At 52.2% G+C, this 24,265-nt stretch overlaps 8 protein-coding genes across 8 annotated transcripts; 6 read left to right on the top strand and 2 right to left on the bottom strand.

The window, feature by feature from the left end:
- Nucleotides 1-1,412: 1,412 nt before the first annotated feature.
- Nucleotides 1,413-3,317, top strand: Triagg1_1881 (uncharacterized protein; the record flags this gene model as incomplete). The annotated part of the gene is made up of 3 exons (XM_062896000.1): nucleotides 1,413-1,578; nucleotides 1,746-2,335; nucleotides 2,400-3,317. 3 exons carry the CDS (start codon nucleotides 1,413-1,415, stop codon nucleotides 3,315-3,317), a joined length of 1,674 nt encoding a protein of 557 aa, XP_062759420.1.
- Nucleotides 3,318-5,084: 1,767 nt separating this feature from the next.
- Triagg1_1880 (uncharacterized protein) lies at nucleotides 5,085-6,224 on the top strand (the record flags this gene model as incomplete). Its single annotated transcript, XM_062895999.1, has 3 exons — nucleotides 5,085-5,683; nucleotides 5,750-6,144; nucleotides 6,211-6,224. The coding sequence occupies 3 exons, from the start codon at nucleotides 5,085-5,087 to the stop codon at nucleotides 6,222-6,224; spliced, it is 1,008 nt and encodes a 335-aa protein (XP_062759419.1).
- Nucleotides 6,225-8,087: 1,863 nt separating this feature from the next.
- Triagg1_1879 (uncharacterized protein) lies at nucleotides 8,088-9,078 on the bottom strand (the record flags this gene model as incomplete). The annotated part of the gene is made up of 4 exons (XM_062895997.1): nucleotides 8,088-8,645; nucleotides 8,765-8,858; nucleotides 8,934-8,982; nucleotides 9,036-9,078. 4 exons carry the CDS (start codon nucleotides 9,076-9,078, stop codon nucleotides 8,088-8,090), a joined length of 744 nt encoding a protein of 247 aa, XP_062759418.1.
- A 415-nt stretch (nucleotides 9,079-9,493) lies between these two features.
- Triagg1_1878 (CAZyme family GH76) lies at nucleotides 9,494-11,013 on the top strand (the record flags this gene model as incomplete). The annotated part of the gene is made up of 3 exons (XM_062895996.1): nucleotides 9,494-9,581; nucleotides 9,647-9,781; nucleotides 9,824-11,013. The coding sequence occupies 3 exons, from the start codon at nucleotides 9,494-9,496 to the stop codon at nucleotides 11,011-11,013; spliced, it is 1,413 nt and encodes a 470-aa protein (XP_062759417.1).
- Nucleotides 11,014-12,296: 1,283 nt separating this feature from the next.
- Triagg1_1877 (uncharacterized protein) lies at nucleotides 12,297-14,146 on the top strand (the record flags this gene model as incomplete). The annotated part of the gene is made up of 2 exons (XM_062895995.1): nucleotides 12,297-13,566; nucleotides 13,647-14,146. 2 exons carry the CDS (start codon nucleotides 12,297-12,299, stop codon nucleotides 14,144-14,146), a joined length of 1,770 nt encoding a protein of 589 aa, XP_062759416.1.
- A 277-nt stretch (nucleotides 14,147-14,423) lies between these two features.
- On the bottom strand, nucleotides 14,424-14,994 carry Triagg1_1876 (uncharacterized protein; the record flags this gene model as incomplete). The annotated part of the gene is made up of 3 exons (XM_062895994.1): nucleotides 14,424-14,787; nucleotides 14,885-14,917; nucleotides 14,975-14,994. 3 exons carry the CDS (start codon nucleotides 14,992-14,994, stop codon nucleotides 14,424-14,426), a joined length of 417 nt encoding a protein of 138 aa, XP_062759415.1.
- A 435-nt stretch (nucleotides 14,995-15,429) lies between these two features.
- Triagg1_1875 (uncharacterized protein) lies at nucleotides 15,430-17,008 on the top strand (the record flags this gene model as incomplete). The annotated part of the gene is made up of 2 exons (XM_062895993.1): nucleotides 15,430-15,555; nucleotides 15,617-17,008. 2 exons carry the CDS (start codon nucleotides 15,430-15,432, stop codon nucleotides 17,006-17,008), a joined length of 1,518 nt encoding a protein of 505 aa, XP_062759414.1.
- A 1,428-nt stretch (nucleotides 17,009-18,436) lies between these two features.
- Nucleotides 18,437-22,468, top strand: Triagg1_1874 (uncharacterized protein; the record flags this gene model as incomplete). Its single annotated transcript, XM_062895992.1, has 2 exons — nucleotides 18,437-18,521; nucleotides 18,600-22,468. 2 exons carry the CDS (start codon nucleotides 18,437-18,439, stop codon nucleotides 22,466-22,468), a joined length of 3,954 nt encoding a protein of 1,317 aa, XP_062759413.1.
- Between the last annotated feature and the right edge of the window lie 1,797 nt (nucleotides 22,469-24,265).

Genomic DNA, 24,265 nt, shown 5'->3' with positions numbered 1-24,265 from the left:
AAAGCAAAAGGAGTAGGGTATGAATATATTTTATCAATCCCAACATGGATGCAGAAACCTCAATTATTCTTACCAAAAGGTGTCTTGTATTGTGTTGGCTTGTCCGCATGACATTAACGAACCGTGAAAGTGCTTGATGCCTCGTGTGTACAGAATCTCAGCTTCTACATGTATATTTCTACATACAGCACAACCCACGCTCCAAGCAATCTTCAAGAGGCCTCTTTTGGGATTGGATCCCAGCTTACATCATCCTACCCCAAACGGCAAACCGTCTTCAGGGTCTGGCGGCGGAATTGGGGCGGGGCTCCAGCGGGAACAGGGACCGTCGGTCTCCAGCGAGGTACACGCTGGTACTCGTGCTTGGTCTTACCGTGAGGAGGCATAAGGTAACAAAGGAGGGGCAGCCAGTCTGGCTAATGGACAGCTTGGTCTCATCTCGGAGCTGCTCGCCGTCGTGGAGAAGCTGCTTTTTGCAACAGCTCACCAGACTGATCAATTCTTACAGAGTACCTAGTTACTAGCTACAAGATGACTGACAAAATGATACCGGAGTTGGATGCGGTATGGGGGGATCGAGGGTGATGTCAATGACTCTCGGAGGCATCTCCCCGCCCCTTTATTTTACGGCTGGTGGCGCCGCCAGAAAAAAAAAACATCCAAACCAATGCTGCTGCTGCTGGAATTAGTATCGTAAGGTAGTGCCTTGGATACTAAGGCACTTAGTAATTCAAAGGCTCAAGTACACGTGCATATAATAGACGGATGCCTCATAAAATTAAAAATGTAGCAAAATGTAATGGAAGCAACATCTGCATCAGCTCCTTTGGCGGTGCTCCGTTGCCAATATGCTTTAAAGTCCGATCGTGATTGGGCATAACCTCCTGTCCCGCTTTGCCCAAGCCAACCCAAGGTACCCAAGGCTACTTGCCTCTTGGTCGCGGTCTACTAAGGTAAGGAGAGGGACTGCAAGGACACAGCAGGCAGTTTTAGCGCTGCCAGAACACCTACAGGCAGCCTCCAGAGCCTTTTGCCCCATGGCCAGCTCCCCAACTTCTTCTCCTGTCAGCCTATCTCGCCTTTGCCTCGCCAGCGCACGGTTTTGGTCTTGGGCACAGCCATACGGGACTCCGTGACCTCGCCAACATTCTGTCGTCTGCCCTTCTGCCACGAGCCTTGTCTCGCCCCCAGCTTTAGCTTTTCAACCAGCAGCTGCAGGCCTGTTGCTTGTCCCCCTCACCGCTACCCGCCACGCTCCCGCCGCTCCAGGGCCTTTGCGACCTCTTGGAACCCTCGCCGAGCAGAGCCTCAGAAGCCTCTTCTTTTCTTAAATATCCCCAAGTACAGCATCTCCTGTACTTTCTCGAGCCTCTCGGTCTTCATTCAGCTCTTCAACACTCCAGTCGCCCGCCATGGACACCGAAGGCGACCACGCCGATCAGGCGCCTCGACGGACCGCCCAGGTCGACAATGCCATTCGCGCAATTCAGGAGAAGAAGCCGCTGCCCGAGATCGACTTCACCATCCATATGATGGAGGATGGCACTCAGGTGAGCACGCTCGAGCGAGTGTGCAAAGGTACGTCTGTCCTGCAGCCCCATGCTGTATCGTCGCCGCCTCTCTCTCAACCAGCTACCCCGCCATTGTTGTTGATAAGGGGAGGCTGCTGTCGGGATTCAGCACCGCATCACGCACAATGTCTCAAACATGGCATCGCTAACGCTCGTGGCACCGCCCGTCTACAGATGTCCAGGCGCCGGCCATGTTCAAGCCCACGGATGAGCAGTTTTTCGAAGACGACACCCATGAAAAGCCCGACATCAACTTCCTCAAGCAGCACTTTTATCGCGAGGGCCGACTCACCGAGGAGCAGGCGCTGTGGATCATTAGAAAGGGTACCGAGCTGCTGCGTGCCGAGCCCAACCTTCTCGAGATGGACGCCCCCATCACCGTCTGCGGTGATGTCCACGGCCAGTACTACGACTTAATGAAGCTGTTTGAGGTCGGAGGCGATCCTGCTGAGACGCGATACCTCTTCCTCGGCGACTACGTTGACCGAGGATACTTTAGCATCGAATGTGTCCTCTACCTGTGGTCCCTCAAGATCCACTACCCCAAGACATTGTGGCTTCTGCGAGGCAACCACGAGTGTCGCCATCTGACTGACTACTTCACCTTCAAGCTCGAGTGTAAGCACAAGTACTCGGAGGCCATCTACGAAGCCTGCATGGAATCATTCTGCTGCCTTCCCCTGGCTGCCGTCATGAACAAGCAGTTCCTGTGCATCCACGGTGGCTTGAGTCCCGAGCTGCACACTCTCGACGACCTGAGAAGCGTAAGACATTCCGACGCTTGGGATCAATTGCACCTGACCACGAAGCTGACGTATAACAATGCAGATTGATCGATTCAGAGAGCCCCCGACTCAGGGCCTCATGTGCGACATTCTATGGGCCGACCCGCTTGAGGACTTTGGACAGGAAAAGTCCAGCGATTTCTTTTTGCATAACCACGTGCGAGGATGTTCGTACTTCTTCTCATATCACGCGGCCTGTGCGTTCCTGGAGAAGAACAACTTGCTCTCCGTCATTCGTGCCCACGAGGCCCAGGATGCCGGTTACAGGATGTACCGCAAGACGCGGACGACCGGCTTCCCCAGTGTCATGACCATCTTCTCGGCGCCAAACTACCTCGATGTCTACAATAACAAGGCCGCCGTGCTCAAGTATGAAAACAATGTTATGAATATTCGACAGTTCAACTGCACGCCTCATCCATACTGGCTGCCCAACTTCATGGACGTCTTCACCTGGTCGCTACCATTTGTGGGCGAAAAGATCACGGATATGCTCATTGCCATTCTGAGCACGTGCTCGGAGGAGGAACTCAAGGAAGAGACGCCGTCGTCACATTCCCCCGGCCCCAGCTCGCCATCTCTTCCTGGTAGCCTGGAGGACCCCAACTCGATCGAGTTCAAGCGCAGGGCGATCAAGAACAAGATTCTGGCCATTGGCCGCATGTCGCGTGTCTTCCAGGTTTTGCGTGAAGAGTCTGAGCGCGTGACGGAGCTGAAGACTGTCTCCGGTGGAAGGCTTCCCGCTGGTACTCTGATGCTCGGCGCCGAAGGTATCAAGAATGCGATTAGCTCATTCGAGGATGCCAGAAAGGTCGACTTGCAGAACGAGCATCTGCCCCCGACTCATGACGAAGTGGTGAAGCACCAAGAGGAGGAGAGAGCGATTGCCTTGCAAAAGGCGGCAGAAGAGGCGGACAATGACAAGAAGCTGCACCAGCTCTCCCGGAGACTTAGCACGTAAGTAGCATCCATTATTCCAAGCGCGAGCGGTGTTTTCTGTGTGGATTGCAACTAACGGAATTGAATGCTTAGGGACCGCAAGAGCCGATGATGAAAGAATTGGGGATTTTAGCAAACTTTTGCAGCGACACAAGGCTTTAGAAAATTTTGGGATACGGACTGGCAATACGAGCTCCAATGTCAAGGAGCCGATGACTTGATGCTTCATGTTACCCATCTTATCAACCTCGTCTTTTTTTCCTTTTTTTTTGAAATTTATATGATGAATCACTAGGCTTTGGCTAGAGCAAAAAAGAGTCAAGGGCTGGGTTTGGCGACGGGGGGTTTCTAGTTGTAGGATCGGAGAGGGCGGTGAAAGCGAATGGCCTTGAACATTTCGGTTGCGCATCCCTTTGGGTTCATTCGCTTCAAGTGTTGTGAAGGTGTAGCAACGACGTGCCTGTTGACCCAAGCTGCTGTTGCGTGGAGATGTTGAGAATCCCATGCCATGCCATGTCATGCTCCTGCAATACACCAGCCATGCTCGTCTGCCAGCCTAGAACCTATATTAATTTAGCATTCCAACGACGTACAGACGTATATACGAGATTCATTACTTGACGGTTGGCCCTGCTCGAAGCGGCATCTCGAAGCCAAGCTTCCAAGCCCTGAACTTTTGTGTGTAATAGCGCGGGTAGCGCAGATTCAAGCTGGGGGCCCACTGTCACGCGAGCCTTAATAAATGGAGCCATTGGAGGTTAAATTCACGGTTTTATATTGAGGTTACATTGCGGCTGAAGAACAACAAAGTGTCGAAAGAAAACAGGGTCAGCATCCCGCGATAATCTCAGTTCTGGGCTAGGTGGGAAATCCTTTGAGTCTCTGAGATTAGCGGATCCAGGCGGCGGAGAAGGTTTCTTACTTTCCCTTTCCCTCCTTTTTTCCTTTTCATGTGATTTTTGTACTGAAATGTTGAGATTTGTGCTTTGTTTTAGCTGTGAAATTTGCTTTGATAGCTGTAGTTGAGTTGTAAAATAATCGAGTGGTGTTGTAATACAATGATGATGGGCTGAGATGTTAAATTTAGACTTAAAAAAGCCACTCTTGGCCAGGGCAAGGGGCACGAGAAGATGCATCTGAACGTGCTCGTAGTCGGCAAAGGAGCATGCGACTACAGACAAGCGCGTTCAATTAAAGAAACAAAATGAGTCAGCCAGAGACAACAAATAGCATAGATGATCTGCATCCTGCGTGTCGTCCCGTCTCTCGTCTCGCGCGGGCGATATTTCCTCCGTCTTACGTTCTCAACCACGGCCGAGGAGGGAAACGTCTGCGAAAGGGGAGAGCGCACAAAGCTGCAACGCCCTTCTTTGGGCAAAGTCGGGAGGATGTGAGTCTTTGACAGGATCCATGCCATCTAACAGACTACATGTGCAAGGGGGGACACGGAACACGGTCGTTGGTGGTGATGGCTAGCTGAAGCACACTCGGGCCTATTGGGTTCAATCTTTCATCTCGAGCCTTGCAACTTGGGGGAAATGATGTGCAGAGCTAGTCGTGGATGGATCGGTTCGAGCCTTGCGGACTCTAGCCGAGGCCAGCAATGAGGCTCTCGTGATTTGATTTGCCTTGTACTATAAACTACGGGCGAGGCCCCAGACTAGTCTTGTGGATTTCCTTGAGTTCAAAGGGGAAACGATTTAGCCTGTCCGTTCGTTGTTTCGCTTCTTGGCTGTTCTGTTTAGTTTTGTTGGTTTTTCCTTTCCCATCTCGACGCGCAACTATTACTATGGAGCCGACAAAAGATGACCCGAATGGGCGCCAACATGATGAAGACCCGGCTCAGGAGCAAGACCAGGTCGTACATAAACAAGAGCCACAGAAGCAACCGCTGGCGGAAGACGAGAACCACCTGCTCCATCCTCATATCAACCGGGCTACCAGCCCATCGTCCACCATCAGCTCAGGTTACGGACCAACCCTTGGCATGTATCCGGCTCACGACGAGGGATTGCCTGAGGTTGTTCCAGATTCGAGCCCCCAGGCAATGTCCCGCCTCGAAGCCGAGTACAAGCGCAAGTGGCTCGACGGCGATGCGCCGCAGATGGTGATTCCAAAAGAGGTAGACACGAACAAGATTGCCGTCATGGGAGGAGAAGAGCAATCTTCGGTGACGCCAGACGGGATGTCGGGAGATGTTGAGGGGGCACATAAGGGGAGGAAAGGAGGAAAGAGGATCTGCGGACTGCCACGGAGGACGCTGTGGATTCTTGTGATTGTTGCTGTGATTGTGCTCGCTGCGGCGATAGGGGGTGGAGTTGGAGGAGGACTGGCGGCGAAGAACTCTAAGGGGGATGCTCCTCCAGATGCTGCTTCGACAACATCTAGGTAAAAAGAAAAGAGAGAAGGACAAAGACGGGAATAAGATGATGAATCAGCTGACCTTTTCAACAGCACACCATCGTCGACTTCAACAAGCTCAACTACGTCCACAAAAACAAGCTCAACTACATCCTCATCCTCATCACCAACCCCGTCTTTCCTCAACAACCAAACAACCTCCGGCAACACATTCGCCTTCCAGGCCTTTTCCAACGACACGTTCCTCGGTAAAGCCACCACCATCATCGACGACGAGGGCGGCACGGATCTCGGCTTCGAAGCCCACAGCTACGTCTGGCTCCCGTCGGTGACGGACTGCTGCATCACGTTTTGCACGAACGCTACGAGCAAGGGCATGGTTGGGTGGTTGTGCAGTCAGCGGAAGCAGCCCAAGTCGTCGGATCCGTTTAAGCGGGTGTATGTGTGGTGTCACCAGAAGCATGAGAAGGCCAATGCCATTTGTATAGGTGAGTTTTCGGGATGAGATTGTAGTACTAAGTGAAGAAGCTATGCTAACTGGGAGTGTGATGTAGATCCGAAAACTTAGATGGCTGCAATCTTCTTCTTTTTTTTGTTTTGTCTGATTCGCTGTTTATAATGATCTTTTTTTTTTTTTATCTTTGAATGACGATGAATTTTTGTTGATACGTTGATGGGAGCGGGATGCGGCCTTGTGATGTTGTTCGTGGAAAGTTGCTAATATGAGACGTCTTGATTATTTCTTGCCTGTTTACAAATTCGAATACCAGAGCGCAAAGATAGAGAAGAACTACAACGCAATTGGGTGCCAGTATGTGAACGAAGTAGAATTACGTTTCAAGACAAAGGGGCATCGATTCTCGCGATCATTGACACAGCAAATGAATTAAAACAAGACGGAGAAATTATCTTACATTGGACATCCAATAAGACATTTTCTCATAGCCTGAACAGCCTCCATAACATTATACTGTTTGACTCGTTGTAATAACAGCATTATGATGATATCAAGCGTCTGCTGTGTCGATACGTCATGGGAGTGGAGAAAGGAGGATATGTATTCCGAATAAGGGGGATGTATAAAATTCTCGTCGTAGATACAAATGATGAAGAGGAACCTTGCCTGTTGGCCGAATCTTGATGAAAGTGAAAAGTTGAACCTTTAAGTTGTCACACGTATGGAGCAGCTGTTTGTAGGGCTGATGACAAGAGGGAGTTTACACCATGGATTAGAATCCCTTGTTGATAAACTAAAGTGACGTAAAATATTTTTGGATGTCGTGTATCGATTTCCCTTCGGGCATTCAGAGTCTTTCATGGTGCGAGTTCGTCCGATGTCAATATGCACATGAACCCATTTGGCAACCCTTGTGCCCAGGCTCGAAGTAGCGCACAGACGGGGTATTGCACTGCCCATGCATGTATGGAGTAAGGAGCATGGAGCAGTATTTTGGGTTTTTGGCGAAACAGGGTTGCCTTTCAACGAGCGTTCTTGTTCCATCTGGTGGCCGAAACCACTTACACGTATATTCTCTATTATTACAGTGCTATACACTACCCAGGTAGGTAGGTCGTATCAACTGGGTATGCTTGTATTGTTGTGAAAGTTACGAGATGCAATTTTCAAAGGAAATGCCGGCATAATGAATTCCCATAAACAAAGATTTACTCGTATAATACCTAGGTAGTAATACGGCGTATCTCGAATGAGGCTTTGCAAATGCCACCCTCCTGCCATGAAACAATGGCAGATCGTGCCTTCTACAAATGCGCAAAAGCCAAGCCGATCAAATAGGCAAGTCCACATCAAGCAGCCAATAGAAGTGTCTTTCCCCCTCGCTCTACTCCGTATAGGTAAGGTACGGGTCGCGTCGCTCCTGCAACCCCTTGACAGGGAAAGAGCGGTACTTGATGCTCGTACCCGTACAGGACGTCCCTTGGTGTCTATCTCAACTCCCGTCTTTTGCTCATCTTCATCTGCTTCGAAAAATAACATTCAGATGATCGCCAGCCATGATCTGCATAGCCTCATCCCGCCTGAACCACACACAGCCTGACACCGTTCCACAGCCACCAGCCTGAATTTGGCGCCAGCCTGATCCCGAAAGAAACACGAAGTCTGAGATGCACATGCAGATGCACAGACACAGACGCAGACACAGACACAGACACATGCTCACCAAGTCCGAAGCACACCCACCTCGACTGTCGATGTGTCTCTGATCGCCACCTCAGCTCTGCAGCCAAATTTAGGGACGGCGCTTCGTATTCTGGCATTGACTTGAGGCCTCGCCCGTTAGCGCATCGCCGTAGCAATTTGCAACGCCAGACCCTTAGAGCTAGGGCTCAAGCTCTTGATTCAGAGACGTTGAATGTTCCCGAAACTGGCACTAGCCGCTGATGCACAGCCTCACCCCGGGCTGTATCCACCTCATCTATGTCGGTCGCCCAGTGGTTTGAGAGAGACACGGACGCCAATCCGCTGCGAAAACCAGCGGGCCCAGGGGCTGCCCTCTTGGCTTGAAACCAGCAAAACTTTGGCACCGTCGACGGCACCGGTGCGCTTGTACACACGCCATGTGCCCTTTGGAAACGGCCGTGTTGTTTGTCTTTTCGATGCTCCAAGTACCTCAGCTCGATGTTTCCGTAGCCAGACATTCACTCGCGCAAATGGCCAGGCGAACATGTTGGCAAGAGGAATCATGATACTACTGGCACACGAGCTGCAACGACGTTCGAGGCGAAGCACGACACTATTTGATTTGGCTTGGCGATTGCTCATCACCGAGTACTTGATACGGAGTATTGCTACCTTGGTGGTATTGCTCTTGCGAATCACCCCTTGAAAGATGTGCGCATTGCCGGCCACGTCCACTGCCGGAATTTCGGCTCCGTAGCAATTACGCAGCACCGCCGCTGCGACCGAGTTCATGCACGAGGCCTTCATGTATCCGGTCTTCTTTTTTCCCCTCGCCCTCTCATTATGATGCTTCGTACGGCCAGAGGGGCTGTGGCATATACGAAGTACTGTGCATACAGACAAAGGGTTTCCGTGCCAATGGTCAAGCTCAGAGATCATCCATCCTCCACACTAAGATGGATACGCACCACCTCCGTGAGGCGTTTCAGGCCGTTTGTCCCAAGCAGCTCAGTCTCATGGGGGTCGAAACCTGGAGTGCCGGGGGGCGCGGCATACTGGCAACTAGCAGGTTCCGTGAAATTGCACATGCGGCCAACCATGTCTCCCCATGCACCCGTATACTGCTGATACACTTACACCCTTTCCATGGCCTGCCTTGCTAAAATGAAAATGACGCGCCGTAACTCTGGTGCCCGTCCGTATTGTCATTTTCCCCCCTACCACTATTTTTTCGCGTACCGATTTGCATGCTCTCTCGCCGCACACTCTCTTCTCTCTTCATTTTCAATCTCTACTCATCGAGCCTCAAGAGGCCCGTATGTAAGCAGTGGAGCGACTACTCTCGTTTGACGCGCGGCGGAGATCTCCTTGACCACTCACTTCTTTTCCTGTTCTCTCATCCCATCTTTTGCCATTGCATGTAGCATTGTCCTCAGCAACAGCCGCTCGTTTCCACAGTCGCATCTCTCTTGCTCTCGTTCTTTGACCCCCTTCGACGTACCGAGCATTCCGCTTTGCGATACCCCTGGCGGAAACGAATCGCATCTCGACATCCTCTTGCGAACTCTCGAATTGCGCCGCCTTGCTTCCTCGTTGGACAGACTGGATCTGGACGACTATTTCCGTTTCATCAAAACACCATATAGATACCTCTTCGATACAACTAGAATATTTCGACCTTTAGACTGCTAGAGACCATGAAGTCTCCTTGGGCGGCTGCGACAGCGGCCCTGTGCCTGCTGGGTCAGGGAGCCGATGCCGTTGCTTTGACCGTGACGGACGACAGTAAGATAATCAATCAAGGTTCTGTAAACGCAACGAGACAGACGTGGCTCACCAATCTTCTCCAGCTTCGGTCCTAAACGCCGCGGGTACCGTTGCGTATGGATTAATGAAATACTACACGGGAAACAACACTGGCGATAACCCCGGAAACTTGCCGGACCCATACTATTGTCAGGAAACCCTTCTTTTCTTTACTGACGGTCAGCTACTGTTCACGCATGGATGCTAACTTTGAACAATAGGGTGGGAGGCCGGTGCGATGTTCGGAACCATGATTGATTATTGGCTCATGACAAAAGATTCGTCCTACAACACTGCCACTATGCAAGCTATGCTTTGGCAGGCCGGAACTGATGGTGCCTTTCTGCCCCAGAACCAGTCGCTTACTGAAGGAAACGACGATCAGGGCTTTTGGGCCATGGCCGCCATGACCGCTGCCGAAGACGTCTTCCCCAACCCGCCGTCCGATCAACCGCAGTGGCTGGCCATGGCGCAGGCCGTCTTCAACCAGTATGTCGGTCGATGGGATCCTCACTGTGGTGGTGGTCTCCGTTGGCAGATTTTCTCGTGGAACAAGGGTTACGATTACAAAAACTCCGTCGCTAACGGTTGTTTCTTCAACGTTGCCGCTCGATTGGCCCGATACACTGGCAACCAGACGTACGCTGACTGGGCCAACAAGGTCTGGGAGTGGGAGAAGAAAATTGGCCTTATTGGTCCCCAGTACCAGATTTATGACGGTCTGAGTATCGACAGCAACAACACATGCGGTCAGATGGACCAGAACCAGTGGTCCTATAACGCGGGTATCTACATGCACGGCGCCGCCGCCATGTACAACTTGACCAACAACGCCACCTGGAAGGCCACTTTGGACGGCATCATCACCGAGACAGTCGCCAAGTTTACCCAGAACGGCATCATTTACGAGCAGTTTTGCGAGCCTCGAGGCTTCTGCTCTGTCGATCAGAGCACCTTTAAGGGATACTTGGTCCGCTACATGGCCTCCACTATGCAGCTCGCTCCGCATACCATTCAGAAGCTCATGCCCCTAATCACCAACTCTGCTTCGGCCGCAGCGTCCATTTGCACAGGGCCGGCCTCGGCCGCATTCAAGGGAATCGACGGCACGGGATGCGGTTTCGCGTGGGTTCCCAAGGGCACATACGATGGCAAAAATGGTGTTGGATCACAAATGAACGCTCTGGATGCCATCATGTATACTCGAGTTCTCAAGGCCCCTGCGCCAGCCACGGCCAAGAAGGGCGGTACTTCGAAGGGTGATCCCGGCGCTGGTATGGGTAACATTGATCCCGCGGGCGACATTGACAAAATTACGAAGCCCACCACCGGCGGAAAGGTTGGAGCAGCAATTCTCACTCTCCTGCTGCTTCTTAGCGTCCTGGGCGGCAGCGCGGTGCTCCTGTTGTGATGAAGATTTAGAATACGCAAATACGCCCCAAGAAGGGAATGGGATTTTGGATTTGTTTCTCTATATACACATGCGTTAGACAACGCATGCTCTTTTTTTGTTTATACAAGTCCGAGAATTTAGAGCGTAGGCTGGATGCTCTTTGTGGCTGGCGTTTAGGAGTGGCCTTGGATATATATATTTCTTGATCCCCTTTTTTTTTGTCGTGCGAACAGGTACATCTCACGACACTTTGGAATGCGGGTATCATCACTTACCGTCGTCACCATTACCTTGTATTCATTTGTAGCAGTTTGGAGGTACTACCTAGATGGGCGGAAGCCTGATATCAGAATTGCACACGACATTATGACTCAGAGCCCCTGATAGGCCGTTGTCTGGGAGTGGTTACATGTGTGCATCACTCCCAGATGACTATCCGGCATTTTGGCGATTACAGCATTGAGTGACGTGCGAATTTACCAAGTATGAATAAGGAATCTCCAAGTATCTGGTGCTTTGCTATCACTGTCCTTTTCAAGTATCTGATAATACCTTCATTCTCCTCTATATTCTCTTGGTCCGCCTTCCCAAATGTGATGCACAGTACTACCTAATAAGCCCCGGGGTATGACATATGATGCAGGATGTGAGTGAGATACTGGACGGCCAATTCCTTGTCTTTTGGCCACGAGATGTTATAGCCTGGGTGATTGGCTGTCGAGACAAGGACCCAATGCATTTCTACAGACAGATTCCAATCGCAGCTGCAACTGTGACAAAGCTTGGATCTTTGTTCTTTTTAAGCGCACAAGCCCTGTTGGGACGGCCCGCAGCCGTCAATGCCAATCCATGCCAATGGATTTTCTGCTTTCTCCATCGAAATTCTCGACCCAATTCCCCGCTGATGACCGTGCATTACATTGAGACACGGTGCTTCGTACTGCTACCGACGCTCACGGCTGCATTCACACCGTGATAACGGGTAGAGACTTGTAGCTCGCATCGTTGAGCTCATCGGGACTTTCAACCCCGCCGAAATGCCAAATATCTGAGCTTCCCCGCCCTTTTTTTTTTCTTTATCAGCCCGCCAGTGTCATCACTCTACGTCACTGATAATCAGGCCACTCTTATATAGGTAGCATTCTGTACCTGTTTTCTCTTGGATTCAATATATTGCATAGACCATCCCTTTCCCTTCACCATAATTTTTTTCTTCTTCATTCATGATCTGTTACAACTTGGAGTGATCAACATCATTTGTCTTTGAATTATAGCTGCAGTCCCTTGTACCTTTGCCCATAATGTCTACAAAGCACTTCATCAATGACCCGACTCATCTTGTCAACACCGCGCTTCACAGCCTGACCTTGACCAATCCCAACGTTGCACTCGACTCAGATAACAAAATCATCTATCGCCGGCCATCCGATGCTCCTCAGCAAGTCTCAATCATCTCGGGCGGAGGGTCTGGCCATGAGCCCTCGTTCGCGGCCATGGTCGGCCCGGGCATGCTTTCAGCTGCCGTGGCGGGCACAATCTTTGCCAGTCCCTCGGCTGAGCAGGTCAGGAATGGCATCATGTCAAGGGTAGATACCGAGAGAGGCGTGCTGGTCGTCGTGATGAATTACACGGGCGACATTCTCAACTTTGGAATGGCCGTGGAAAAGGCCATAGCGGCTGGCCAGGCCGTCGAGATGGTTGTCGTGGGTGACGACGTGGGCGTTGGGAGGAAGAAGACGGGCAAGGTTGGGAGGCGAGGCATCGCCGGTACTGTGCTCGTGCTCAAGATTGCCGGCGCTCTCGCCGCGCAGGGACGGTCGTTGGAAGAGGTGGCAAAGGTGGCTCGGCTGACTGCGGCCAACATCGTCAGTGTTGGCGCCAGCTTGGAGCATGTTCACGTTCCGGGACGAGTCATCGATGCCAGTGAAGCCTTGGCGCCTGAGCAAGTCGAGGTCGGGATGGGCATTCACAATGAGCCCGGATCAAGTAGGGAGAAGCTGGAGCTGCCTCAGTTGGTGGAGAGGATGCTTACCCAACTGCTCGACCAAAGTGACAAGGACAGAGCTTTCGTCAATGTCAACTCAAACGAGGTTGTTCTGCTCATCAACAACCTTGGAGGTGTCAGTGTTCTGGAGCTGGGAGGTATCACTACCGAAGTGGTGAACCAGCTCAGTGACACGCACAATATTCGACCGGTCCGCGTCATTAGCGGCACATTCATGACGAGCTTGAATGGCCAGGGCTTCAGCATTACCCTTCTAAACGTCGTCAATACCGACATTGGCGGGCCGGGCATGATTGAGTTGCTGGATGCACCAAGCGAGGTCACCGGCTGGTCCGCTCCAGTGCAAAAGACGTCATGGGAGGCAAAGAATGCTGCCACGAGGACAGACACTGCCGGGACAAACAAAGAGACTCAACCGAGCGGACTGCAAATGGATGCTAAACATGCTACTTCGGTTCTCACCAATGCGCTGGAGCGCGTGATCGCGGCCGAGCCTGAAGTTACCAAGTACGATACCATTGTTGGAGATGGAGACTGTGGTATTGGTCTAAAGAGGGGAGCCGAAGGTAAGCTCACAAGAAACTCCCCATTTCAAATTTGACTTGAAATATCTTTTGATATTTGAACACTGACTTGCAAATTATAGCCATTCTGAAGCACATTCAGCAGAAGCCCTTGACAGGAGATGTGGTTGTCGACGTTGCTTCCATTGTGCAAGTGGTAGAAACCGCCATGGATGGCACTTCTGGTGCTCTTTACGCCATATTCCTCAACGCTCTCGTCCACGCTCTTCGGACCCTTGGATCCGGCGAGGCTGGTCCTTCAGTGTGGTCTGCCGCTCTTAAGCTTAGCTGCGAGGCCTTGTCCAAATACACTCCTGCTCAGCCCGGCGACCGCACGCTTGTGGACGCGCTTTATCCCTTTGTCGAGGTTCTGGGTAAGACTGGCGACGTGAAGGAGGCTGCTGATGCGGCGAGGAAGGCAGCCGATGACACCAAGGGCATGCAGGCAAGCCTTGGGCGATCAGTATACGTAGGCGGCAGTGGATACGAGGAGGTGCCTGATCCCGGGGCTTGGGGATTGGCATGCTTCTTCTTGGGATTGGGCGGTGTCAAGCCGACAGAGGAGGGCTGGGAATCTATCTGAAATACGACTTGTGGCATAGAGAGAGAGGACGCAATGGTGGAGGCCACGATCTAGTAAGACTGTCCAAAGACTTGATGTGTGCTTAAAGCAACCAAATAAATTGTTTTCAACGCCTAAATTCGCCTTTGAGACTTGTCGCGATGTAAATCCGTCATCCAATAGCTCAATGTCAATTAAACCCCAAAACAACCCAAAGCAGCTCGTACAAGCCTAGGATAGAAGAACCAGGATGACACTATCACCTCTCAAGAACCTACAACACGTTAGTACTCGGCATTTATGCAACATGATTTCCGTATTTCGACGCGATCAGATTCGGCAGCCCTCTCTCGAAGCTCAAGACCTCGTCGACATCTGGAAAAGGAGGGGAGCGTATAACATACATCTTGCTGATGAATCTGTCCTTGTTGACCGGCCGGCCCTTCTTCCCGTCCGCTAGTCTGGGCGTCTCCGTCCACATCTCCTTGACGTTCTCGAGCACCATGTTGCAATGCCTGTCAAAGGCCTTGACACGCGCCAGCAGCTTGCGGTTCGAGCGAATGGAGATGAGCACCTGCGTGTGCGACCTCACGGCCGTCTGGAGGATGGAAAGGGGACCGGAAGAGAACTCATACTCTTCGAGCTGCGCAATCTCGTACTCGCTAGGTTTCGACTGTTAGATGTGCATGTACATATGAATATATACTGGAATGCAGTCGGAGCGGTGGGGAGGGGCAGGGCGTGTATCCGCGAACGTACGTGAGTTCGGAGCGAGACTTGGTGAGGAGTTCCCTGTAAGAAGCGGTCAGCCTGAAGCACAATTGGGCGGTGCGGCGTGGGCAAACATACTGAATCTTGGGGTCGGCCATCTTTTGCTTGCTTGGTTTTGGGGGTTGATGGATTGAGGTTGCGTGCAAGGCTGGCAACGCTGGAAGCTCGAAAAGTTGTAGGCCTGTCTCAGGCACTGCTGCTGATTGGCCCGCGGCGCAGCTTGTTGTGGGGAAACAATTGGCCTGCACTTTTGTACTTTTGTACCCAGAAGGAGAACAGCTGTCATCACCTGACCAGCAGCTGTCAAATGGACACAGAAAAAGGTACGTACTGGGATGGGATGTCTTCTCCGCCATCCTTATCGGCAATCGGCGGGCCAATTTTCAGGTGGAGCTTCGTTCTATTCTTCGAAATAGCCGGAGATTCAAAGTCCAAGTCCAAGGTCCTCCGGTGTCATCCTCCTCCTCCTCCCCTCTCCTTGTTTAGATGTCTTGGAATTGATCTTGTGAGAGCATCTGTACAGTCGACGTCTGATGTTCTTCCGAACAATTGCGGCTCGAGCTGGCACGGCCGCGAATGCTGCGAGCCGGAGCCATCGCACCACCATGAGCATGGCGCATCCCAGCAGAGCGATGAGCTCGTCACTGGGCGCACGACCGGTTAGCAAGGAGGAGACGATGTTTGATGTATAATATAGTGCTAACATGAAGTTTACAAAAGCTGTCTGCCGAGGCCTACAAGGTCAAGGAACTGCCTGGCGACGAGCCCAACGATGTCGTCTTCGAGAGCAAGTACGGGCTCAGAACCGTGCTGCTCAACCGCCCAAAGAAGCTCAACTCCCTCAATGGATCCATGATTCGCAAGATCGTTCCCCGGCTGATTGAGTGGGAAAAGTCTGACATGGCGAACGTTATTGTCATGAAGGGTGCGGGCGAGAAGGCTCTCTGCGCCGGCGGTGATGTTGCCGCACTAGCTCAGTACAACCAGGAGGGTGCCGATGGATGGAAGAAATCAGCCGACTACTTTGCTCTCGAATACCAGCTGGACCACTACATTGCGACGTACCAGAAGCCCTACATTGCCTTCATGGACGGCATCACCATGGGAGGCGGCGTTGGACTGAGCATCCACGCACCCTTCCGAATTGCGACCGAGAGGACAATGTTTGCCATGCCCGAGACGACGATTGGATTCTTCCCCGATGTCGGTGCATCTTTCTTCCTGCCTCGGATGAATGGCTCCATCGGAACCTACCTCGCGCTGACTAGCGACCGGCTCACCGGACCCAACGTCTTCTACAGCGGCATTGCCACTCACTACCTACACTCGTCAAGCTTGCCGGATCTCGAGGCACGTCTGGCAGAATTGCGCTTCCGCGATGAGGACCCCCTCCCCCGGAGGCTCGAGCTCATCAACGATACGTTGGAGGAGTTCTGCACCGGCCTGCCCTACGACCAGGCCTTTGCTCTGAGCGGTGAAACTCGACGGGCCATCGACCGGTGCTTCAGCAAGAACAACGTGAATGACATCATTGCTGCCTTGAAGGAAGAGCGGGGTGAGACTGAAGAGTGGGCGCAGAAGCAGCTGGCCACGCTTGGGAAGCGGTCGCCCACCGCCGTGCATGTTGCCCTTAGGCAGATGCGGGTTGGCGGTAGGTGGAGCATCTCGGAGACGTTTGAGAAGGAACACCAGATTGCCAGCAAGTTCATGCAACACCACGACTTCACGGAGGGTGTGACGGCGCTGCTGGTGCGCAAGGAGGCTGCCAAGTGGCGACCCGAGTCTCTCGAGGCCATCCCCGCCAGCGAGAACACCGCCAAGCCCTTCTTCGACTTCAGCAAGGACGCCGGATTTAAGCTGTTTACGGACCGCACCTACTCTGAATACCCTTTCGCCGCCCTCGGCGTGCCCACCGAGAAGGAGATTCAGGCCATTGTGTCTGGCAACTCTCTTACACCGGCAGAACTCGCGAAGCAGGTCAAGGCGTCGAGAAAGAACCGACAGGGCGTGGCGGAGGTTGTAGACGAGATTATCAGCAGAAAAACAACTGTTGACGAGCAAGGCAAAGCCAAGTGGGTGGCCGGTGATTCTGCAGCTTCAAGTCGACTATAAAAAGGGGGAAAGTACAGAAGGAAGAAAGAAAATAGAGGACGCATGTACATGTACAATAGTAAAATCTAAAAAAGACGATATGCAAATGCATTTAATGAGATGAAGATCAAATCACAGAGTGACGAATGATGATGGAGTCGTTCATGGTCTTATCTTGCGGAGATGGCGTGAAGTGCGCCCGTATGCTTTTTTTGCGCAACGGCGGTGGAGCTGCAAACCATCGGGCGTCATGGAAATAAGGTGCAAGGGCCGATAGCAAACGGCTTCATTTATCGGGCCTAAAAAAGCAGGGTGAGTTCTGGCCATGGAGGGGCAGAGACTTGTGCAGCCTAGGAAAATGCAGGGAGAAGCCAAGTCACGAGACGGATGAGTTTGGAGGGGGTGCTGATGTGATGGCAGACGAGCTCTCAAGATGGCGTCAACCCAGCTGAGGGCAACTATAAAAGGGCCAGCAAGCCCCGCCTGCCGCAACCAAGGGAGAGAGAGAAAGAAAAAAAAGTCTGGCCATTGCTCCTCTTGTTTGCTCCGTCGAATTGCCCGCTCAACCGGAGCCTCTTTGCCCTGCCGCCAGACCGTCGTTTGTGTGAGACGAATTCGCTGGGCATTTCCCAGAAGCTTCCAAGCAACACACGAAAGCTTGGAATCGGAGCCGGCCCGCTGCCCCCGGAGTTCAGCCGGCGCCAACCAGCGATAAGATCAACTGCTCCATTGGGTAGGTGGGGTGTGGCCCCGAAGAAGCGCGGCAGGCTGGAAGTGACCCCCCCTGCAGCCTATTAACGCCCATTGATTGAATGAGTGCCGGGCTTGTTTCTGCAGGCACTTTCTCACTAAAAGCTCACCTGCTGCTAGTTGTAGTACACCGAAGCAGAGCTGCCGTGGCGCGGCTAGTTGAGTTGCAGAGCTTGTGGTTATTGGGTGGCACGTCAGGCGCAGGCTACACGCTTTTTTTTTGGAGCGTGACGAAACAGAGGCCATCATCAACCATCACAAAGGGCCTTGCACTCATCAGCCCACTCACGACAGAACAAAGAATTTCCTGTGCAACGGCATCCTTCTTGTCTCTGTAGCAACGTGGATCGGACCTCATTTCTTTCTTTTCTTTTCTTTTTTTTTTTTTGTGCTGCCCCATTGGCCTTTTTTTTTGTCTTAAAAATTCCCCTGCGCGCTCTCTCTCCATATCTCAGATCCACCACGCAGACGCGACCTGGGGCATTTTGGCGCGTCACGAGCATGAAACCCGCCTCCCCAATTTGACCACCAAAGTCCAACAAACCCAGCACACTCTCCACTTCCCTTTTTTTCTCAATACAGTATCCATCTCGGCAGGCAACTTCTCAACTCCTGCATCGGCAAAACCCAGCAGGGCGAAGGGGGACCACGATCGGACGACGGCCGCGAGGGCGAGGCACAATCGCCATGGCTTCACCAATGCCCGCTCACGCCAGTGGCTGGAACAACACGTCTGTCGCCGGCGACGCTGACGACTATGGCGTGCAGACCAAGTTCATGAACTGTACGAAAATCTCCCTCAGCTTCAGTTGTACCTTGGCTGTGCTTTAGTTTGCTGCAGCGACTAATTCAGACACTACAGTAAAGGTGCACTACACGTTCGACAAAGAGGCCAAGGTCAATTGCCTCGCCAGAGGCTCCCAGCCCTTGCAGGTCCAGACGGTCCCGATTGATGACGCCAACTCCATTGGCATCGTCGACCTGAGGGCTTGCGTACACGTAATCGCCGAGTGCAGCCCGGAGCTTACGAACCACGAGTGCGACTACACCATCTACGCAATTGACTATTCCGAACCCGAGATCCCTCTGGTCGGCCAAGGCCTGCTGTCATGGGTCTTCCAGTCGATGCGGCCCGACTTTGGGAACCATCAGCCCAAGATGGTGACGGGCCGTGTAACGAGAAACGTATTGGGTGTGTTTGGTGGTGGCAACAGGGAGACGCTCGAGGTCAGATTGAAGCTGTCTGAGACAGCCAGAATCCAGCGTTCCATCACATACGCCTCGTCCGTGGACCATCAGCCAGTGAGGCCTATGGAGCAGGTCTTGACACCCGGTGCTGCCTCAGAATGGAACTCTCTGGTCCAGTCGAACCCTCAGATGGCCCAGCAGGCGAGCCAGAACCATGGCAGTCCTATGCCAGTCCACCACTCGCCCAGCATGGCTCCTGCTCTGCCTCAAGGACCCCCGCCACCGTTGGTTAGGCAGGGCTCCTTTGGCCCGAGCTACAGCCAAACGCCTACACAAGAGCTGCCGAGGTTGGCCCCGATCCCCATCGAACCTCAGTCTCAGTCCATGCCTGGCGTTCCGGCGCCCTCCTCACGACCATCTAGCAGAGCGTCAAATAGGCCGTCCCGGAGGAAACCACCCACGGGTAGGCCTCGAGGCAGGCCGCGAAAGAAACCCGCTGAAGGCAACACATCCGGCTATGAGGACGGAACTGAAGGAGAAGAGGCCGCGCCCGCCAAGGAGGATGAGCCTGTCAAGAAGAGGGCAAAGGTGACCAAGGTGGACAAGTCGGACGCGAATCCCTTCGCTACCGAGCCCGAATCCCTCAGGGTGGCTGCGAGCAACTCCAGCTCCCTGCGAAACTTTCGACCCATTGCCATCAATAGCGACAGCGTGACAGGTAGCCATCTGCAGGAGATCCCTCGAGCTCCCACACCCGTTCCTAACGGTCGTCTCAGGGCGGTACCAGGACGAGAGCCCAGCTCCCTCAAGCGACGCGAATCCGCGCTGAGCCAGCCGCCCGTGTCAAGCTTTGCCACGAGCGAGGCTAGCCGCTTTGCATCTCCCGGCATGGATGACGATAGATCGCCAGAGTCCATGGCCCCAACCCCAAACTACCCCGACGACAGCCCCGCCGATATTGGATCCTCGCCACCAGTTCAGCAGGCGACGCCCTATATGCGGTCCAGCCCGCCTCCTTCAAGCCCGGTGCTGCCCCCGATGCCGGCAATGGGTCCTGGCGACCATGAGCACGGCATTCCGGGAAATGATATGAGTGAGCTCTTCGGAGAAGGGGATCAGGCTGTTTTAGAAGAGCTACCACCGCCACAGCGCGTGCACAAGGCTCCTAAGCAGAGCGTGCCGGTTCAGGTTTTCCAGCTCCAGGACGGCCCCAGCGGCCAGGATCTAGTACATCTTCTCACATACAATACTCCCTATCCGACGTCGAATACGCCTGGCCCCGCCGAGGGCTCCTTACCACCTCCGCCGAAGGGGGGTTCAAGCCGGCCACAGACGAATGGTCAACCTACGAAAAGGAAGAGACCGCAACCGACATCTCCAATGCTGGGCCCAACTCCACCACCCACGACAGATGCCATTGAAAGGCCTATGAGCCCGGCCCTGACCTCTACTCCCGCTCCGATTCAGGCCCCCACTCCCATTCCTCTTCCCGTGCCTACTCAAGCGCACACGTTTGCGCATATTCCTACAACTACATCTCCCACCACCGCCGTCGATGCCCCGACCCTGACTTCTGCGCATCCTCGCGAGCCAGGGTCGGCTTCTACGTCTCCTCCCGAACCCTCACAAGCTACCCCCGCGACGGATGACATCTTCAACGACCCCATTGTACAACTCGCCTCTACATTTTCCTCGAAAGAAGTCGCCCCTCCATTCGTTCGACCGCCATCACGATCTTCGCAGCCGCCCCAATCAAGACCACAAACCTCCAAACCCAAATATCCTCGCCAACTAAGTCGATCTCAATCCGCAGGCCCGCTTATACTGCCATCCAGTGATCCTGCTGGCCCCTCTTCATTATCACAGCCCCCGACTAACGCTTCGGACCGTCCATCTTCGGTAGGAGGTGTTGACGTCCGTCGGCCGAGTTCCATGGGGATGTTGGCCTTGCCAACGCCCGAGCCTCGCGCCGAAACCACGTCCGAGTCCCCGGTAGACCCTGCCCCGTTGGTAAACCCAGCGGCTGCTGAGGAGCCATGCCCTCCAAGCGACTTCCTTCCAGCGCCATCCTCACCCCCCGCGCACCGGTCAAACAAGAACATTGTGAAAAAGCATGCCATCAAGCAGCGTCTTGAAGAGGCCATAAACAATGGAGAAATGCCTCCATTTTGCAGTAATTGCGGTGCCATCGAGACCCCTACATGGAGGAAGATTTGGATTCAAGAGCGCGACGGCGTTCCGGAGCGATGCGAGTATTCTGAAAAGCCGGGGAAAATAACGGCTGTGGAGGTTTTACGGCGCGATGATGAGGGGAAACCAACACTTCATCGTGTCGTCAAAAAGAGTCTGGCCATCACCGACGAGAGGACCAAGTGGCAAGAGGCTCTGCTTTGCAACCCTTGTGGCATTTGGCTTACCAAGTGCAAAACTCACCGGCCCCCTGACAGGTGGGATAAAGATGCCTCTCGACTAGGCCAGGAGCGACGGAAGAGAGGCACCGGCCGAAGCACATCTCGGGCGAAGAAGAATCGTCCAAAGGATGACGGCCCTCTCAATCTCACTTCGGAAGCCTATCTCCCCACAGATGCGTTTGAGCCAGTAGCGCCCTCGTCACCAAAGATGAGCGAAGCGGCCCCCGTGGACTTGAACTCGTTACCGGTGCCAGAGAGTAACGGGAGTCAGCAACTTGAAATTTTTACCGGGAACGATGGACGGGACGTGGCATCACAGCCAGGATCAACCCATTCCCAGGGCAGTGGGACGGCTCAGAGCCCCATCGATATCGACGACTTTGACGAAATAGCCGGCAGCACGAGGAGATTGCTATTCCCCTCTCCTAGAAAAGACGGAGTACCAAAGGTGCTTTGCGACGTTGACGTTAATGTCGTTCAGACTGCAGAGTGCCGACCAGGAGAACATCTCAAAGGCGACCAAGAGAATACTGCCGTGCCGGGATCGCACGAGTGTATGAGCAAATTAGACGACTTGGATGCTCTATTCAACAGCCCCTTCAAAGGACGACCATCCACCCCGCCACCCGATGCAGCGCCTACAACGGCTGAGCCATTCAAGACCCCTACACGGCCTACCCCAAGTCACAGACCCATCACTAGGAGTGTATCCCGGTCTTTGCGGTCGGCCAAGTCGATGCGTTCGCCGAATCAGCATGCAGTCGAGCAGACTCCCACCAAGACACCGAGATCCTTACTGAGAATTCCCAGCAGCAGCGCTAGGAGACGCAGCCCGCGGGTTCATCAGGGAAGCTTTGACATTTTCGATTCTCCCATTAGTCGAAGCATTGTGCAGCTTCTTTCAGAGGGTAACGCTTTGGGATCGGGAGAAAACGAGATGGACCTCAGCAGCCTGCCTGGGCTGGGGGGCCACAATGATGAGCTGATTGACTTTGGCAATCTCTTGAGCACAGATGACATTATGCCCAGTTCATCCCCTAAGAATGGATCTATGGGGTTGAGTTTCGATTACGACGGCGCTGCTAATAACATTGCCGATTGGATGGACAGTGTCATAAAGAAGCTTAAATGATGCCTTTATAGGCAATGCGATTAGAGAAAAGGGATATGGTATTTGATGATTGATGTTGGGTTTCTATTATAGCGCGTGGAGTTTCGGATAGGTATTTCAAACAGGCTTTCTTGACGATAAGCAGGAGAAGCACAGAGTTGTTACTCCTTTACAGCCAAAAGAGAGATCTTTTTCCCTCTTTTGCGCGCTTCTTTATTCTCATTTATTAGATATCTCTTTACCTTATTCAGGGTTAGTATAGTGGATACCAGAGCAAGACTCAATGTTGTTATGATGTTATGCCTGTGTGCTTATTTTTCCTCTTTGTTTTAAACACTTTTTTTTTAAGAAGTAAAGAGTTATATGGGCATATTTGGAGTTTTCGGATTATAAGAGACGAGAGGGAATGAAGCGACACAATTCATGCAAGCGACGGCAATCAATGAAATAAATTGAATATTATTAAATGAACAGGAAGTCCAATTAATAAATATACAATGCTTGGTGTTATATATGTATAAACTGTATTTTGTTTTATAGTTGTGCTGGGAATGGAGGAATTGGTAAAGGAGGACTTTGCGGCTTTTCTTAGGGAAGCTGTTCACGTCATGGGAAAGCGAAAAGAACGCCAATGGCTACTTTAAACACGCTGGGATTTCCATTAATAAGGAATTCAACTTAAAATGCTGCTACTGTAGTTGCTATACTGTGTACATAAACTCCATAAAGAATGTTTTTTCCCTACGCAATATAAACAGGCGCCAAGGCCTGTTAAAGTGCTTATTTATAACCTTTACCAAAAGATATAATAGATGCAGATAGGGTTACTGCTATTATACTGCCTGCCTCCTCCCCTATTATGTTATTGTAGAAGCTATAATCCTCTGTTTTTACTTGAAGCCTTCCTTTAGTTGGTTTATTCGATAGAAGCATTACATCCCATTCTAGTAGGGCCACCCCCCAAGAAGTTCCCAATAGTTTCTAGGGGATGTGAACGCTATTTGTCTCCTAATTGTATTACCTCAAGATACTTTGTTTTTTCTTTCAACATATATGAAAGTCACTATCTTCGCCAGCTAAATACAATCGCAAACACCATTAACACCGTGAGCGTTAAAAGGCCTCTTCTATATAACACACCTCGGTGGGCTTGTAGCAACTCTAAGTCGCGCATGACATCATATGACTTTGGATGTGTTGGTCCAAAGGTAGATTGAAACCCTTTCAGCGCTCGATTGTACATCAATTTTGCTTTTCCGAGCTTGCCTTGTCTACCGTAGAGACGTGCTAAGCTGCCAACTGTATTAAGAGTCGATGTATGGTCGCGTCCAAGTGCCATCTCAAGCCCTTTGAGCGTTCGATTAAGCATCTCCTCTGCCTTTCTGAACTTGCCCTGGTTTGTGTAAACAGTGGCTAAGTTACCAACCGTCATAAGAGTCAACATGTGATCGCATCCAAATGTCTTCTCAAGCACTTGCAGCGTTCGATTAAACATCTCCTCTGCTTCTCTTTCCTTGCCCTGGCCATTGTAAACAAGGCCCAAGTTGTTAACTGTGCAAAGTGTCGATATATGGTCGCGTCCAAGTGTCTTCTCATTTCCTTCTAACACTCGATTATATATCTCTTCTGCCTCTCTGAACTTGTTCTGGTCACTGTAGAGATCTCCCAAGTTTCCCACTAAAAAAAGAGGTAATTCGTGGTCGTGTCCAAGTGTCTTCTTCGTCTCTTTTAGCGCTTAACTGTTAAAAGAAAAAGAATTAAAAGATACACGAGCGATTAGGTCAAGCGCTGGGAAGTGTTGATTCTTGAACAGGCTCG

The sequence above is a fragment of the Trichoderma aggressivum genome (assembly GCF_033847375.1).
Source record: "Trichoderma aggressivum f. europaeum strain CBS 100526 chromosome Unknown scaffold_004, whole genome shotgun sequence".
Taxonomy (NCBI): Eukaryota; Fungi; Ascomycota; class Sordariomycetes; order Hypocreales; family Hypocreaceae; genus Trichoderma; species Trichoderma aggressivum.
The sequence above is the reverse complement of the archived record's forward strand: the minus strand, read 5'-3'. Positions and strand labels throughout refer to the sequence as shown.